Consider the following 19,568-nt stretch of genomic DNA (forward strand, 5'->3'; position numbering starts at 1 on the left):
CACATAATTCTGACTCAAAAAGGCACACCCCATTATGACTAAAAGGCAAAACAAGCAAAAACGAAACCCAAAATAATTACACCAGATTAAAAATAGAGAGCACTTCTTTTTAGTCATGGCAGAAGGTAAGATAGCCAAGTTGTCCATACTCCCAGACATATAGAAATCATCAGTCTACTGAGGGGCAAAGGTGCTGAAAAACAGAGAAAGGACAATCAGCCTTAAACTGCTTGTTTACTGTTCCCATCTTTGCTCCATTATGACAAACACCCAAACACACCCTCCCAAACAGATAAATTTCACAGAAAACCGTGAGAATGCTAACCCCAAGTTACTAGTAGTACTTTTAAAGATTTCCTAGGGAAAACTGGAAGGGGGAAAGTTCTTTGCAAATAATAATAATAATAATGATAAAATATCATAAAAAATAAATATAACTTGAACTGTAAAAACATTTAGAACACTCATAGAAACACTTATCATGTTTCTAAGACAGAAAAATGCTGAAGAGAAAAATGCTCAATGGGTCGAGTGCATACTTTGCATTCAGGAGGCCCGAGCTCAGTAACAGGCACCACATGGTCCCCTGAGAACCACTGGGAGCAACCCCTGAGCACAAAGTCAGAAGTGGCCCCAAGACTTGCTGGGTGTGGCCCCAAAAAAACAAACAGAAAGCCAAACAGTGAATAATATCATGGGACACCGTGTTCTCATATTACATATTAAAGAAGAATATTAAGGAAATAAAACCCAAAGGCTTTTCAAATTTAATTTGTACTGATTTATGCTCTGTTTCTGCATGATGCACATCTTGGGAGAGACACAGAGTTGCAGAACTTGAGAACAGAGCATTAATGTTCACGTGCATTACATGAGGATAACACCTTCATTACATGATGAAAAGGGACACACGGCCACCAGATTGGGTGAGCAGTGGTTCAGTGCAGCAGACTGAACTGTGATACCTCTGTAAGTCCTCACATCTATCAACTTAGATAAAGCAGTAATAAGCTATTACCTTCATTACTACTCCCATAATCGGCAGGTATAATGTTTTCCCTGGTACTGGGGAGGGCCATCGATCAATATCATTGCAAGCTGAAAATACCAAAAATTATTTCCTTAGAGTAATGGGAATGTTAAAATATGGAAGAGAGATGTTAGAAATCACAACTTTTTCTACAGAGCATAAAAAAACATATTAGGAATGGAAGACACAAAGTAGTGAAACTATCTTACATTTCAACAGAAATTTACCTGAGTTCTAAGAAATAAACTGGTTAGTGATTTTTTTAATAGAAAAGAATAGGTTTGAAGAGACTTTTCCTGGGGCCAAAGTGAAACTACAGTGGACAGAGCACTTGCCTTGCACACAGCTGACCCGGGTTCAATCCTGGAACCCAATATGTTCTCTTGAGCACTACCAGAAGTGATTCCTGACTCCAGAACCAGGAGTAAGCCTCAGCATCACTGATTGTGACCCCAAGACCAAAGAAATAAAATGATGAAACTCTCCTCATCTCTTTTTGTTTGTTTATGATTTGGGGGCTATATCTGGCAGTGCTCAGGAATCACTCCTGACTGAACTATCACTCTGGCCCATTATTCATTTCGTATTACTAAAATTAACTGCAAAAGGACATAGAGGTATTCCCACTGCACTGAGTAATATAAGGATTTCTGTTCAACTGTCCTTTCTTAGAAATGCCAACTCAATGTTTGTTCATGACTATCACAATAAATAGAAATCATCTGTAATAACAAAGGATACCATCTTTATTGTACCTGGTAAAAGATTCACATTGGTCTTCCCTCTCTCTCTTAATATCTAATACTCTAATATTTAATTTCTGTTTTCCGTTTTGCAGGGGGTTCTCCTCAGTGGTACTACTAGGGGCCACCAGGGTTGAAACATGGACCTCTGAATGCTAAGCAAAAGCTCCAGTCCTTTGAGCCATATACCTGGACAAACCTTTAACTATCTTTCTTTCTTAAAAGTCAATTTCTATTTTTCATGTGTGTGTAAGGTACCGAGTTCATACCCAGGGCCTTACACATGCAAGGCATGTGTTCCACCATTCAGCATGTCCCCAGTTCCTCAACTCCATTTTTATTAGCAAATTCCTTAAAAGTCCTTCATAAAGGTATCTTAATGCACACAATTCTTTTAAACTTACCTGCTTCCAAGTATGGTTCACTCTTTTGAAAATACTCTGGTGCTATCTGTTTCAGCACAGTGTGAAAAAAATGAATATACGGTAGTTTACTGATCAAAACCAAGGACTAGAAGGAAAAAAAGAAGTTTTTCTAAGTCCCAAAATTGTTATAATTAAAGTTTGTCATTTCTTAATCAGTTATAAATCATCTAAATTCAGCAAAAAAAAACATGAATTTTTAAATTTAAAGCTTTCATAGTGTATTTTGAAAGAAAACAAAGTTACCACTGTGAAAACTTTTGTATTATTACACATAAAAGCATATTCATAGATTTTCCTCCTCTCCAGAAAAAATTTTCTATAGACAGACTGTCATGGACAATTTTCCAAAATCTAGCTATTATTGTTGTTAGCAATGCAGCCTCAGAAATTAGCCAGATGAACCTTTCCTGCTAAGAACAAAACTGTGAATTTTTTCTAAACTAACACCTATGACTTTATAATCTAGAGTTCAACTATCATAGTCACAATATTAGAAACTGTAACCACATAGTCTGATCACATCAGATTGTTAATTTAGTGGTTTTGTTTTTTTATTGAAAATTACTTCCTACTTTTCTATCCCACACCAATTAGTAATCAGGACACATTCTGCCTACAGGAAGTAAAGATGTATCCATGGAGGCCAGGAGTTAGTACACTGTTTAGGGTGCATAACGGGACTCAATTCCTGGCATCACCTGGTTCCCTAAACATCCCAGGTTGCAGCCCAGAAGGCCACACCAGGGCTGCAATCCAGACGTGGTCCTGAATTCTCCTAGCACTGCTGGGGTGGCCTGGGATTCTCCGGCACTACAGTAGGGCCTGAGCAGGCACACACTCCTGCTCCACTTCAAAAAAGGATGAGTCTTTCGTCTTTCACAGGTCAATTTAACTGAAACAATTAAAAAAAAAAAAACCTGAACCAGGGATCAAATCTAGGGTCTCACACATGCTGGGCATGAGTTCCACTGCTCAGTCATATGCTGGGTGTCCCACTGCTCTTTCGGCTTTTTTTTTTTTAAGAAAAAGATTATATATTTAGAGTAGGAAGTTATGGTTGATATTGTTAAAGTTGCCTTCTTAGCACAGTCGGCAGTGTATCAGTCTTATAAGGTACTGGTAAAGTACATTCACTGGCTCTTTAAAAAAGATACTACAGAACTTTTATGTTATAAAAATTTATAAACTGTTTGTCCTTTCCCTAGTTCTAAAATATAAAAACAATGTGGATTCTTCTGGTTGTTTGGTTCTGAGGCAACACCTGAGAACAGTGCTCGGAAATTCTGTCCAAGCTCTGTGCTCAGGGGACCGAATGTGGTGCTGGGGATCCAGGGATTAAAGTGGGATCAGCCACATTCAAGGTAAGAGCCTTAACCCCTGTACTATCCCTACAAACTAATTCTTCTGGTTTCTGACAGTCTCTACAATAACTGCAAATTATTATCAGGAATCTATCACAGAGATAAAAGAAAGGCAAAACCCAATAGCAGGTAAAAATCAGGTATTTATAATTCTAGTATGTTTAGTGATGAAATATCGAAAACTTTATTTGAACAGTATCTCTTCTTCTAACCACAATACATAGAATACTTTATTTTTATTATTCTAGATAAAAATTACCTTTTGAAAATAGCCTCTTTTTAGAGTTTTATCTCGAACTTGACGGAAATACACATATCCATAAAAATAAGCAGGATCCTTCTATGAAAGTGACAAAAAGTAAATATTTATTGCCATTCTTTAATATTAGAATCAAGTTTTTTCTAAAACAAAAATGAGACATAAGCATATACAAAGGAACTATTTAGACTTTTTCTTCAATAAAACAACAATAATAATAAACACCAGAAAAAACTTGCTAACATGCCCAAAACAAAACAATAATGGAAATACTTGAGTCAGATTCATTTCCCTTATGGCTTACTCAACTTATATCCTATTTCTGGGGGCTGCAGAGAAGTTGTACATGGCTGTACTCAGGGCTGACTCCTGGCTCTGTGCTCAGATATCACACCTGATGGGGCTCAGAGGACCATATTAGGTGCCAGAGATCAAATCCGGGTTAGTCGCATGCAAGGTAAGAACCACTGTACTATTACTATGACTTCCCTCTCTCTCTCTCTCTCTCTCTCTCTCTCTCTCTATATATATATATATATATATATATAAAATTCTGCTCACAACTTTGAGTTTAATACTAATTAGGGGTCAGTTTTAACAGAATGAGTGACCTAATGTATAATTTCAAGTAAGATTTTAGAAAATTAAATTCCATTCTGAATCTTTTAAGGCCCTCCCGTTGATCGTCGATTTGCTCGAGCGGGCCCAGTAACGTCTCCATTGGAGACTTTGTTGTTACTGTGTCTGGCATATCGAATACTCTCGGTAGCTTGCCGGGCTCTCTGAGAGGGGCAGAGGAATCGAACTCGGGTTGGCCATGTTGGCCGCGTGTAAGGCGAACGCCCTACCCGCTGTGCTATCGCTCCAGCCCATTCTGAATCTACATATTTATATTTATATTTATATTTATATTTATATTTATATTTATATTTCCCTAGAATAAAAAACACTGATTACCAACATATAATTTGAAGCAGCAGCTACGTAAATCCTAAGAAGTTTTTCCATCTTAATGAAATAGACTAGGCTCAGTTTTTTCTTTTACTTCTATTCTTTAAACAAGCACTTAATAACACTACTTTGAATAAGCATTGTGCTAGAGAGGGTAAAAAGATAAGTAAGACATTGTTCCTTAAGGAGATCAGAGTCTAAAAGGGATAAAAAAGTACAAAAGTGACTGTGTCAAAGGAGAGCTGACAGTATGAAAAAAGCACCGTGTCACAAAACAGTCCAAAGGGAGATTGCCTGTCTATGGAGATCAATCAAGATTTCGTGGAAACTGCTTGCTGTTTTTAATCGTGTATTGAGGAACAAACAGGATTTAAACAAAGATGAGCTACTCCAGGGTTAGAGGTCAGGAGTGAGAGCAGGGGTCGAGAAGAGTAGCTCGATTGTTCAGACATGCTTCACTTGTACAAGGTCAGGGTATCCAAAAGATTATGAGTTAAACCTCAGACAGAAACACACAAGTTATCTCAGAGAGAAAAACACAGCTCGATTTGGCTAAATGATGACACGTATAGAAAGAAGGCAAAACTTTGTAAACCAGAAAGCTAAAGATCTTATTGGGAAAGGCAAAAGGAAAATAGTACCAAAGTCAATTAACACTATCATTAAAATTTTACTCACTAAACAAGAGGTAGTGATTTCAGATTCTAATTTTTTTTTTTATATAATACAGATGCACACTTTAGCACACTTTGCAAGATATACTACATTGGAAATTCAAGAGCTGGGATAATCCTGGGAAAAATTCCTTTTCCTTAATAAGCCCCCAATACTGTATCTGCAAAAGGAACTCTCAGAATATTGTAAAGAAGACAAATGAAATAATATACGATTTTTAATCATTGTCACTGTCCTCCCGTTGCTCATCGATTTTCTCGAGCGGGCCCAGTAACGTCTCCATTGTGAGACTTTGTTGTTACTGTGTCTGGCATATCGAATACTCTCGGTAGCTTGCCGGGCTCTCCGAGAGGGGCGGAGGAATCAAACTCGGGTCGGCCATGTTGGCCGCTTGTAAGGCGAATGCCCTACTCGCTGTGCTATCGCTCCAGTGAAAAATATTCTTATATTTCTATAAATATAATATGTCTTATAAATAGTTCTAAATAGTTGAAAGAATTTGTTAATAGTGCAGTACAAAGACATGGAAAGGAATAGATTATTATAATATACAATTCAAAGAGAGGGTATCTATCAGTAGTGAAGCCAGAAAGGTAAATCATAAATGCTGACTTTAAGCAAACTGTCAAGTCCAGGGCCAGAGCAATAGTGCAGCTGGTAGGGTGCTTGCTTTGCACATGTCCAACCCAGGTTCAATCCCCAGCACCCCATATGTTCCCTAACCCCACCAGAAGTAGCTTAAGTAAGCCCTGAGCAACCTCTAGGTGTGGCCCAAAAACAGAAACAAAAACAAAACAAAAAAATCCAGTGTCACTTCCATATGGGATGTACTAATTGGACATCCTAATGGAAATAAATGTTCTCCGTGCAATTAGAAATTAAGTGTTCAATGCCAAACATAAACCTATACAGTCAAATTATCTGAATTATTCACTGTCACTGTCACTGTCCTCCCGTTGTTCATCGACTTTGCTCGAGCGGGCCCAGTAACGTCTCCATTGTGACATTTGTTACTGTGTCTGGCATATCAAATATACTCTTGGTAGCTTGCCGGGCTAGATTTTTAAAATGTTTGTGTTTTATTTGGTTTTGGGCCACACCACTGGGTGTGTGGCCTTAAGACCTAAGGCTAACTCGTGGCAGTGCACTCAAGAATCACTTCTAGGGGCTGGAGTGATAGCACAGTGGGTAGGGCGTTGGCCTTGCTCGCAGCCGACCCGGGTTCAATTCCCAGCATCCCATATGGTTCCCCCAGCACCGCCAGGAGTAATTCCTGAGTGCATGAGCCAGGAATAACCACTGTGCATCGCTGGGTGTGACCCAAAAAGAAAAAAAAAAACAAAAGAATCACTTCTAACAGGGTTTAGGGGGCCATATGGGGATGCCCAGACACAAACCTCATTGGCCTCAAAGGCCAATGGTCTTACTTGGAATACTACAGCTCTGGTCCCCAAGTTCAAAATTTTAATACACAATAGCTATAAATAAATACGATTAAAAATAAGCAAAAACTGTCATTACTGTAACTGTGTCATAAGGCAGAACGGGATTACTTCTAGAAATCTTCAACTCTAAACACCACCCTACTTCCACTGAAGTTATTACTAAATGAAATGTTCTAATGAGTTTCTATAACTCATACTGGCATTAAATTTCAAAAATAACAATTTTATAAACTCTTTCAAATATGTCCTGCATCCTCATGAATCAGAGTCACTTAGAAAATCAAGTTGTATAATATGGTGATAAAATTAAAATATTACCGAGTGCCAGAAGAGATAACCGGAAAACTACAAACCGAGGGCCTCACGTATGCAAGGCAAGGGCTCTGGCACTGAGCTACATCCCTGACTCCCGAATAGCTGAATTCTAACGTTTCCTCTCACACTCTATATTCTATTACGACTTTTCCAACCTTTAAGAAAACTGGTAAATCTTTGTCAAATTGGTCCAGGAGACAATGCAGTGACACCCTTCTCCCAGAAGACTGCCGAAATCTAAAACAAAACTGGGTATCTCCAAGACAACCTAATAAAAAGAGAGACAGAAAGAAATTAAAGACAGCATAATATAACATTTAATCATCCAGTTTTACCAAATGCTAAAAGCTGAAGGAAAGTCCTAGCAATCATTTTAAACCAGTCTGTCATGTTTCAGAGAACAAAAAGAAGATCTTGACAGTTCAGCTGACTCGCTCAAAGTCATCTCTGCTAGCTAGAGGCAAATGCATCAGTGAAACATGCACCTTAACTCTTCAATCCCCTTACAATTTTTCCTTTTCCATTTTCGTCACGTAATTACATATTTTTGAAAACTGCATGAAATACTGACTCAAGACATAAAGAGCAAATAAGTTACATGTAAAAGAACACATTGTATGAACCCATTTAAATGGTGGATTTGGTTTTGAAGCCACAGTCGGGTCCTTGGGGGAACCATCCAGTGCTAGGAATCAAAACCAAGTCCTTACCGTGCAGGGCAAACACTTGGCTCACTGAGACTTTTTCTTTCCAGATAGATAAAACAACTACAAAAGTAATACTTACTCTAGGAGTTAAGACAGATTACCTTTAGGAAGAGTGTAGAAATAGTACTTGGGAGGACATGACAAGGCTTTTGAGGTGCTAGAAAAAATTCTACTGAACTTGCTTGTGTTTTCTATTTCACAATGTGAAATTTCTTTGGGGTGGGATAGGGAAAGGAGTGTCACACCTTCCATAACTCTTGCCTCTGCACCAAGGAATTATTCCTGGCAGGGCTTGGAGGGCCATGCTTGCTTGGATGGAAACCAGGTTGGCCGTGCGCAAGGCATGTCGAATTTTGAGGTTTAGGTTTTTGACCACTACAACACACTGACTTTTTCAAATAAAAATAAACGTCAAAGGCACTTCTTTCACTGCAGTGAAACATTCAGAACAGGTATCTCCTAGAAACAAAAAGTAGGCAACAGCTGCCGTAAGGCTTGGCGAGGGAGGAAGAAGAGTGGGGAAAAGGAATACAGTTTCTTTTTGAGTGAGCAATCTTTCCTGAAACTAAGTGTGATGAGAGTTGTACAACTCTCTGAATATACTAAAAATCATGTAACTGGGCACACACTTTACCTGGTTAACTGTTTCTTCATAGAACTATTGGAGCCGGGGTTGTCCCACATCCTGCAAAGGCTCAGGGGGTCATTCCTGTTTCTGTGCTCTAGAATAACCCCTGGCAGTGCTCAGGGAACCACTTTTAGTGCTGCAGATAGGAACTAGGATCAAGCAAGCACCCTAGCTCCTATCTGTATTTCTAGAACCCATAAAACTTTTTTCTTTTCTTTTCCTTTTTCTTGGTTTTTGGGCCACACTCAGCTATGCTGAGGGCTCACCCAGGCTCTATGCTAAGGCATTATTCCTGGTGGGATTTAGGAGATCATTGACGGTGCTAGGGATTAAACCCGGATTGTCTGCATGCAAGGCAAGCACCTTACCTGCTGTCTCTCTGCCCCCTATAAAATTATTTGAAATGCTTCTTCATTGTCAATTGAAGCATACATTGAAGATTGTTTTTCTTTACTCAAAAAGAAAAGTCCCACGCCCAACTGACGGTACAGTGGGCAGGGCACGTGCCTGGCTAGCAGGAAATGTGAGTTCAATCCCCAGAACTTCATATGGTTCTCCACATCCGCCAGGAGTGATCCCAAATTCAGAGTCAAGAGTAAGCCCTGAGCACCGCCACGTGTGGCCCCCAAACAAAGCAAAATAAAAACAAAAGTCCTGTGCCAGCGGGAGAGTTGGCGTGGCCTTGCAAACGGCTGACTTAGAATTGAATCCCAACACTCCGAACTATACCCAGAGTTCCACCAGGAGTCCTCTCTGAGCAGAGTCAGAAATAAGCACTGAACAACACTAGGTAGGGGCCGAAAAAGCATACACAAAATCTAAATTAGAAAAAAAAAAAACAGAAAACAACTTTAAAGATTATTTCATAGCACAAAAACGTACGTAATAGATCATAATGCATAAGAACAAGGTAAAACCTGAGACTTCGGAAGACAGACCCATTCCTCGGCCTTAGGCTCTGTGGAGTCTTTCTATGCCGAGTGCAGCTGACCTGGAATTGGTGAGGCAGGGCTTCAGACGAGTTTCCCACAGTCCATAAACTGAAGGATACTTAGTCCACAAACTCTTGTTACTGATCCTTATCAAAATAAATACAGAGGTCAGAGAGATATAAAGATGCTTGCTTGCCTTGCTTGTGGCTGTAACCATGACCCTGATTCAAATCCTGGCAATGCCTGAGCACAGTCCCAGGGATAGTTAGTCCCTGAGCACTGCCTGGTGTGACCCCCCAAATTAAAAAAATAAAACAAAACAAAAAAACAACCAAGTACTTAGAAAATCGTATGACACTCTGATATTATTGTGATAAATTTGTTCTTTTGCATTTTTTCCTCCTTCTCATGCTTCTAATTCATTTAAAATGCATTTTACAAAAGCATGGTTCACACATAGGTTTTGTAATATTTTGTGGGGAGTGGCATGGGGACCATATGGGGTGCTGGGGACTGAAACTGGTTCAGTCACATATGGGGCAAGCGGTTGGTACTTGCTGTACTATCACTCCAGGCCTTACATTTACAATTTTTTTTTTTTTGCTTTTTGGGTCACACCCAGCGATGCTCAGGGGTTACTCCTGGCTCATGCACTCAGGAATTGCTCCTGGCGGTGCTCGGGGGACCATATGGGATGCTGGGAATCGAACCTGTGTCGGCCATGTTGGCTGCGTGCAAGGCAAACGCCCTACCCGCTGTGCTATTGCTCCAGCCCCTACATTTACAATTTTTAAAAACCCAACTAGTCTCAGGCCAGGAATGTGACTCAGCGACAGTTCTGGGTTCAATCCCTGACACACTGTGGTACCACCACAAAGAGCACAAGAAATCTGTTGAGACAAATATTTTCTATTTACATCAAATCAACCCAAGACAAAGACTAATCTTTCTATGTTGTCATCAATGCTTGAAACTCTATTATGCTAAATTTTCTCTCCGGACATGCTTAAAATAGAGATTATAGCCCTTGAACTTATGTTTCAGGAACACCTTTACTAGATGTTGTTCATGAAAAACAAAAACAAATCAAAACAAAAACAAATAATGAAAAAAAATAAAAACAAATGTCACAAACATTTATCAGAAAAAAAGGGCACACTTCAAAGTTAGTCTCCTGAAGATAAAAACCATCCAAATGAAACAACAAATGGCTATATAAAACAAACCAAACAAAATCAGTTCTCTTTAAAGTTACCAAGCCTAAACTATATTTAAGCTGGGAGGGAAAGAGATGAAGAATTTTGCAAATCATTCCATTGGGAATCTCACTCATTCTCTACAGATCTTAACACAAACTATAGTCATACAGTGGGCAGGGCATTTGCCTTACACAGAGCCTACCCAGATTCAATCCCAGCATCTACTGAGCACCTCCAGGAATGATTCCTGAGTCAGAGCCAGAAGATGCCTTAAGCATCACCGGCATCACCGGTCCCAGCATGAAACAAAACCAAACCTAGATTATGACTCTTTCCTAATGAGTTCTCTACTGAACCTCGATTTCATTGCATAACAACAGGAGCTACTTTGGGAAAAATTCAATTCATTTCAAAGTAGGCAGAGTAATTCAAACTTCCATATAATAAATTTGTAAGTAAAACAAACTATTTGGATAAACAATGATCTCAAATACAAAATGTACCGTCCCCAGCTACCTGGATTCGTATTTATCTGTTAAAATGGCAAGATTGACTTCTTTACAATCTTTCGTGGATTGTACTTAAAAGTTACCAGCTCTACTTTGAATAAAAACAATACCTGACCTGATGTGCAGCATATAAAAATAGGCATTACGGGGCTGAGGACAGCTCATGTGCAGCATACATGCCTACTATGTTTGAGACCCTGACTGCTACATCTGCTACGGCACCTAACCTAGAAGCCACCAAAAGCACCAACACAGTCGTGGTGTGTCTGCCATTTATGCCCATCGGCTCTGCAAGCTGAGATCCCGAGAGGCACAAGTGATTTCTCGCTGTAAACAAAACAAGATAAACAAGGCTTTGTCCCCATCTAGAGAAGCCCATAATCTCGAACACATCTCTTTTTTTCCTCTCCCTTCACACTTCTCTAACCAAATTTCTATGAATTAAGCTATTTTACTTCATACGCAAGCACAGCTACCAAGAGTATGTTCCCCAGCAAGCAGATGTGTGAGCACCACAACAACCTGTGGGTGGGGCCTCAACCAGCATGTGTACAAGCACTGCAACTCTATGTGCAACTCCTGATGAGTGCCCCGAGTGTGACCACCTTGTAATTGCAAGTCCATCAACAGAGGAAAGGAGAATTTTTAAATGACATTATAATAAGCCTAACTTAAAAACTAGAAATAGGGCCACGGAGATAGTATAGCCGGTAGGGCACTTGCCTTGCACGGGGCTTATCGGGGTTCCCCAAGAGCCCATAGAGTCCCCTAAGCACCACTAGGAGTAATTCCTGAATGAAGAGCTAGGAGTACCTCCTGAGCACGGCCAGGTGTGGGCCCCTAACCCTCCAAAAATCGTCAAAATTTGAAATAAAAAAAGGCTATTCAGACACCAACGATTATCTTTTTAGCCTTAAAACCCTGTAGCCAAGGGCGGGTAGAAAAGAGCCACAAAAACCAATTGATCTGAAAGACGAAAGTCAGTTCATACTGCAATCCAAACAATTCGGTTTACCCTACATCCTGGAAGTCCAATCCCACACTCATTAACATTAACAAATGCATGTTCAGACTTCGTAAGGAAAACATTAACTAAAATGAGGATAGATCCTATAAGATGTCTCTGACATTATTTCACTACTAGGCAAAATGTGCTAAAAAAATTCCAGTAATTCCAGTTTAGAATGAGAGTCCTATTGAGATCTCTCAATATCTTTTTATTTTAAAATGAAGATATCACTTCTCTTTTACTTCATAAATGCTGGATTTCAAATGGATAGGGAAAAAACTCTAGAACTACATATAAGGAAAAAAATTTTTTCTAATGTCAAGAAGAAAATGCTTTTGAAAATTAATATGTCAAATCTTCCTAATCAGACTAAGTCGAATTAACCACAAAAAAGAAAGAATTAAAGTGTCTTTGTTTCTTAGGATCTGACGGTGTGTGGTCTGAGAGGCTGAACACTCTGGTCACTATAGGCTTAAAAAATTGTTTTGAAAGCGAAATAAAGGGGTATCCTGAAAGATTTCAACAATTAAGACCACACACAGTGAGAGTTTGAAGAAGACCAGAAAAACCAAGCTTAATAATAGTAAACACTTACATGGTGTTTCACATACACCAAGCAGTATTCCAAGTGTTTTACATATACTGACTCATATAAACACTTGCAAATAATTGGTAGCCATAATGCATAATCAGATTTATGCTGTTGCTACATGTTTGCCTAACTGACTGCTTTTACAGAGTTTCTGGCGAAATTCCAAATTAAAAGTACTTACCATAAATCTCCTAACATACCAATGTCACTGATTTCTAATCGCTATCCATTTTCAACTGTTTAATATTCATTGATGCTTTGTGTCCTTCAAAACAGCTTTTCAAAAGCTAAACCACCTTAAATCACAACACATGACTAAGTATCATTAAATTAGAAACCAAAATCACCTGTTAGACTGAAATTGAGTCTGCATTCTAATACGATATTTCAATCGATTTTTGTATACGGAAGATAACGCTGAGTAGGAAATTTAATAAACGCCATATGAAAAATAGTAGTTACCTGAATTTGAATCTGGAAAAGACAAATAGCAAATATTGGTTTTCTGAAAAAGAAAACAAAAGCTATATATGCTGACACACACACACCAAAAAAAAACAAACAAAACAGCTGACCATGCAGAGCAGTATTTTTACTTACTTCTTTATCAGTAAGTTTGGAATGTTGAGGATAAATTACCTAGAAGAAAGGAAGCTGCATTAGACAAATATATTGAGTGTATATTATAAACATTAATAAGCACTTTTAAAATGGTTGGTACGTTGGCTAAGATCAAAGTGTAAAATTTTAAGAGCCATTTTTGTCTGCCTGTTTGTTTGTTTGTTTGTTTATGTCCCATACCTAGCAATGCTCAGAGGTTACTTCTGGCTTGCTTTTAGGAATTACTGGCGGTACTCAGGAGACCATGTGGGATGCTGGGGATGGAACGCAGGTCAACCACGGGTCAAGCAACAGCCCTGCCCACTGTCCTATTGTTCTGGCCCCAGAATTTTAAGAACCATGTCTTCAAACGCAATCATCAAAAAATTGAAAGGTCGAGTCAGTGAGATACTTAACCCGGGGAGTCAGCTGCCTTGCACACAGCTGACCCATGTTCGATCCCTGACACATGTGGTTGATTCAAGCCTCAACAGGAGTGATCCCTGAGCTCAAAGCCAGGAGTAAGCCCTGAGCATTTCCAAACATAGCTCCCAAACCAAGCAATCGCACACACCAAAAAATGAAAATAAAAAATAAAAAGGCAAACTACTGAAAGGGAAAAGTATATACAAATTATTTTTCTGTTAAGGAGTTAATACCTGGGCCAGAGAGATAGTACAGCAGGTAAGGTACTTGCCCTGCAAGCAGTCCACCTGGGCTTAATCCCCAGCACCACACATGGTCCCTACCGGGAGTGATCCCTGAGCACAGAGCCAGTAGTCAGCCCTCACCACCAAATATGGTCCAAAACAAACAAACCAAAACCCCAGACATCTACAGGAGGTCAAAGGAGCTAGTGAAAGCGGTAGAGCAACACATCTATGTGTGTGCCCTCACCCTTAGCTCCAGTGCTGCCAGCTGTAGCCCTGTGGCCCCCTGAACATAGCCTGACTGGATGCTGGATATGGTCCCCAAGTATCCAGCTCAGAGGCTGAGCTCTATTGGAAGAGGCTCTATGTTTCTGAGCATTGCTGCTTGTGAACCTCTAAGGCAAATAAACAGGTCAAGGCTCTGCTAGAGTGGCCCCAGATTTTTGCTTGGTGGCGAAAGTCTGAGGCTGTGAGGTCAATCCCTCCTGACTTCCACAAGTACGGTTTATAGAGCTCTGCTGTTTGGACTCCCAGGATTACAACAGCGTGCGCAAGTACCACAATTAAAGGGTACCACCCCTGGTAAGCTCTAGAACTAAAAACAAATGTTTGACCACCACAGCATATATGAGACCCCCAGAGAGCACGACAACCAGAATTTTCTGAGCACCACAATTAAAGAGTACAACTTCCTGCAAACACATATATAAGCACTGCAAACAAAAGTGTGTGAGCCTCTGAGAAAACCGCAGTCAAGTATGGGAGCACTACAATCAAACATGTGTGACCACCCCCTCCCCCAATCATCACAACTATAGCAGCAGAGAGAAGGAAGGGGTGAAGGGGGAAAATTCTAATATACTATCAAACAATATTCTAAAATTGTTAATATACTGTTAAGACTTTATTCAATGTTTATTTTGATATATTAAAATATTCTTTTATATATGCTATAGATAGCCCAATGTCCACACTGTACCCAAGATCAGAAAAGATGAGTAAATTCATACTTACCTTTAAAACCTCAATTAAACTCTATTCAAACTACAAAAGAAGGGTTGGAGAAATAGTACAGTGAACAGGGCGGTCAAATCAAGTTTGATCCTCTGGACCCCATATGGTCCTAGGGTATGGGGTGTGAACCACAAACCAAAATAACACCTCCCTCCCCCAACTAAATAACAACAACAACAAAAGACCAATGTCAAATATCTTAACATGTTCTCTGTTTTCTTTGTTGTTTTGTTTTGTTTTTGGGCCATACCTGGTGATGCTTAGACGTTTTTACTGGTTCTGTATTCAGAAATTACTCATGGTGGTACTTGGGGGACCATATGGGATGGGGGGGATCAAACACAGGAAGGCCACATGCAAGACAAATGCTCTACCTGATGTACTATCATTGACCTGCTATCTTGACTGCTCAAATCGCTAGGTATTAGACTAAATTTATTATCTATCCACATTATTTCACTTTATATATAAAAAAAAGTTTAGGGATAGAAATATGGCTCATCAGTAGTGCATGCCCTTTATTGGGTTCAATTCATGGCACACCACACACACACACATACACACACACACACACGTTTAAATATAAATTTGGGTAACCACTATTAGTTAGCTCCTTGCCCCCATATGGGAATCAACTGTGGTCTGCTACCAGTATCGAGACATTCCTAGCTTGAAGACCTCCCTCTCAACAACAGAGAATCTAAGCATCTCCCTGACCCTAAGTCACAGGCACTGCTGAGATGTATAAAAAGAGGATGGTGAGCATCAGCTAAAGTCATTCTGATTCTGGTATCAAACCTCCCATGTTAAAAGAAGTGAGAGGAGGCTAGAAGCCAAGAGTTTTATTTGATACAATTATTAATTCTAAAATTGATTACATAGCATAAATATTCCACAAGGTCACAAGATCATAGGGGGGAAAGTGCCTCATTAAAATATTACTATGTTAAGTAAAATTATTATTAATACACAGAATAAGCAGTAGACATATATTAATATAAACAGCATTACAAAATGTTGGGGTTTTTTTATTTTTTTGCTTTTTTTTTTGTTTTTGGGTCACACCCAGCAGTGCTTAGGGCTTACGCCTGACTCTGTACTCAAGGATCCCATATGTTGAGGGGACATATAGGATGCCTGGGATCAAACCCAGCTAGGCCAAGTGCAAGGCACCCACAAAATGCCTTAAATGGAGTATCCTTCTCAAAGGTAAGTCTAGCTGCCACTCATCCCTACATATTCTAATATTCCCACCTCAGTGTGGAAAAAAACATGGTCCCAGGAGAAGGAATACCAGTTAATTTACTGCTAGTATCACTTGCACATGGGGAAAATTCATGCCTAACATGCAGTCCAGTTAAATGTGACTGACTCAGCATGTGTCTGTTGTACAATTTTACTAGTAACCCAGACCTGACAGATAGATTTTCCTACAAAGACTCGTCTTCATCTCTGACGTAAACATTTACTCACATATAAACCACATTTTTTCTTGTGGGGAGCGCTGATTACACCCAGTGGTGCCAAGGGACTACTACTGGTAGTGCTCAGAGGAACAAATGCAGGACTGTGGCTATAACCAGGTTTGGCAGGCAAGGGAAACTCCTTCACCCTGGTACCATTTCTCTGTCCCTTCCACCCTCATCATCACAATCTGAAAGACAGGACATATTCTAAATCTAATAACTAGGTCTTCAATGACTCGCTAATATTCTGCAGTCCAAACTGAAAACGTAAACTGTTTTCAATGCAAAAATAAGTCCACATTTTTCAATTGGTCATCACATCACTTTTTAACAGATTTGTCAGATTAAACATGACATGGGCTGGAGAGATAGTACAACAGATAGGGTGCCTGCCTTGCAAGTGACTGACCCACGTCTGGTCCTGTATGGTACACTGAGCACTGCCAGAAGTAATTCCCAAGCTCAGAGTCAGGAGTAACCCCTGAGCACTGCCAGGTGTGGCCCCAACACAAAGCAAAACAAAAAAAGATTAAGCATGGCATCTCTTTTAGAAAGCTTTTTAACAATAAAGATAAGGCAAAAGCTACACAAAACACCCAGATACTGACTGTAGTGAGCACTATGCAGTAAAAACAATCAGAGTTTCTTGAATATGTGACTTACTAGTGAGCCTGGAGCATCCCACTAGTACCAAAAAGAAAATACTAAAAGAAAAAATTATGTAAGGCCATGCCTTAAGGATACAAGAGAGTAACCAATCCCCAGAAAGTACCAATGCTCAAATTGGAAAAATTTGGTCAACAAAATTATAGGAGTTGGACTGAAGAGACAGTATAGCTGGTAGGGTACTTGTCTTGCATGCAGCCAACCAGAGTTTAATCTTCAGCAACCCATATGTTCCCCCCAAGACCACCAGGAGTGATCCCTGAGTGCAAAGTCAGAAGTAAGCCCTTAGCACAACCAGGTGTGCCCCACCCCCCCAAAAAATAGGACTATACCCTAAGTAATAAAATAACTGTATTTGAGTACATACTGATTAGTTAGATAATACAAATAGTCCTTGTAAAAGATTCCAACCAATTAATGTAGAAAGAATAGAAAGAAACAGCAAAAAAAAAAAAATACTGGGTGAGAAATCTCAAAGAACTGGAGCATATGCTCTGCATACAGGAGATCTGGATTTGATCCCTAGCACCACATACAAGGTCCCCCTCAAAAATCTAAGCCAGGAATAGCACCCAAGTATTAATAGGTGACTTAAAAACAAAAGAATGAAAACCCAGAAAATTATATTAGAATACCAGAACAATTTCTGGCAGGAAAAATCCACTAAATTTGGATCAGAATGATCAATTAGCAAAATATGAGTTAGTAATTTAGTCTGAATTGCAGTCTCGAGCATCCCCAACAAAACATACTTATTAGTTAGAAGAGGGGAAAATACTAATTTTAGTGATATGCTTTCTAATAACATATAATTTCAGGTTAACTATGAGAACATATCAGAAAAGATGGGTATAAGACAAATTACAATATATATCTAACCAATATTCTTCCAAAGTGCTGTGATCACAGAATACTGGGCCAAAGTGATAATACAGCAGTTACGGCACTTGCCTTGCATGCAGCTTGACCAGGTTTGATCCCCAGCGTCCCTAAGCCACCAGCAGCAATTCCTAAGTACAGAGCCAGAAGTATTCAGAGCACTATGGGTTGTGAACCTCCTCCCCCCCATCCCCCACCCAACCACAAGAAAGAAAGAAGGAAGGAAGGAAGGAAGGAAGGAAGGATGGATGGATGGATGGATTGAGGAACTTCTGCAAATTGGAGAGGACTGAGGTGGTCTATGAAACCAGTATGTGATATGGGTCGCTGGACTGAACCCCAAATAAAAAAATCATTCCTAGAAAAACTGGAGAAATTAATTTTCTGCTCTTACAAATAGTATACCGATGTTATTTTCTTAATTTGTTTTGTTTAACTATGTTTAGATAAAATACTGACTAGAGGAAGCTGAATTACTTTTGTAGTTAGATATAAATATAAATTTACTAAAAATATGGTTTTAAGTAATATCTGGTGGGGGGGTGCTGGAGAGATAGTACAATGGGTAGGGCACTTACCTTGCATGAGACCCATATTTTTTAAAAAAAGGTTTTTTAATTGAATCACAGCAAGATACACAATTACAAAGCTGCTTATGAGTTCATGATTGGGTTTTAATCATATTATGTTCCAGCACCCACCCCTTCACCAATGCACATATCCCACTATCAGCACGAGAACCAGATTTGATCCCCAATACCCCATATGGTCCACCAGGAGTAATTCCTGAGTGCAGAGCCAGGAGTAGTCACAGAGCATAGCAGGGTACAGCCCCAAAAGAAAAAAGAAATAAACACAAAAAAGTAATATCTAGAAGTATCCTTTAAGCAGTCTGTAGGCCCTAAGTAACAATGAATGCTTACTCCACCAAAAAAATGTATAGAAATGTCATTACATTCTACCAAGTTCAAAGGGCTTAAAAGCCCTAAAAAAAGACTATTTATAAGTTATAAGGCCCTAAATAAAGACTATTTATAAGTTATCATATAGGTATTAAATAACACTCTACACTGTAGCACTGTAGCACTGCCCTCTCGTTGTTCATCAATTTGCTCAAGTGGGCCCAGTAACGTCTCCATTGTGAGATTTGTTGTTACTGTTGTTTGGCATACCAAATACGTCATGGGTAGCCTGCCAGGCTCCGTAGTGCAGTGGTTATCACGTTCGCCTCACACACACACTCTACACTATGAAGAAAAAAAGGAACTAATAAATATACAAATTTTAAAAATGGTTAAATAAAATATGGGGTTCCATAAATGTTTATGAAGAATCTTTAATGATTTGTCAAGTTGTGAGAACATTAATCAATAATCAAATAAAAGCAGATAACTGCTCTCTAGACCAGTTTTAGGCTCCTCTGCTAGACTAACAGGCCATCTCTAATCCTGAAACCTTATCTCTTAATCACAGCTGGCTAGAAAAGGGGCACCTAGCTGCTGACGGATCAAAT

The 19,568-nt window shown here is 39.4% G+C and overlaps 1 protein-coding gene across 1 annotated transcript in view; it reads right to left on the minus strand.

The window, feature by feature from the left end:
* Window positions 1–19,568, minus strand: part of DENND6A (DENN domain containing 6A) — a 47,129-nt gene that overhangs the window by 20,582 nt on the left and 6,979 nt on the right. Inside the window, exons 2-7 of the mRNA XM_056129535.1 lie at window positions 13,381–13,419; window positions 13,243–13,285; window positions 7,360–7,472; window positions 3,819–3,899; window positions 2,178–2,283; window positions 1,019–1,098 (exon numbers count right to left, since the gene is read on the minus strand). Of these exons, the coding sequence (XP_055985510.1) occupies window positions 1,019–1,098; window positions 2,178–2,283; window positions 3,819–3,899; window positions 7,360–7,472; window positions 13,243–13,285; window positions 13,381–13,419 (462 nt within the window). The remainder of the gene's footprint in view (window positions 1–1,018; window positions 1,099–2,177; window positions 2,284–3,818; window positions 3,900–7,359; window positions 7,473–13,242; window positions 13,286–13,380; window positions 13,420–19,568) is intronic.

This window comes from Sorex fumeus, unplaced genomic scaffold, assembly GCF_029834395.1.
Source record: "Sorex fumeus unplaced genomic scaffold, SorFum_2.1 ptg000072l, whole genome shotgun sequence".
Lineage (NCBI taxonomy): Eukaryota > Metazoa > Chordata > Mammalia > Eulipotyphla > Soricidae > Sorex > Sorex fumeus.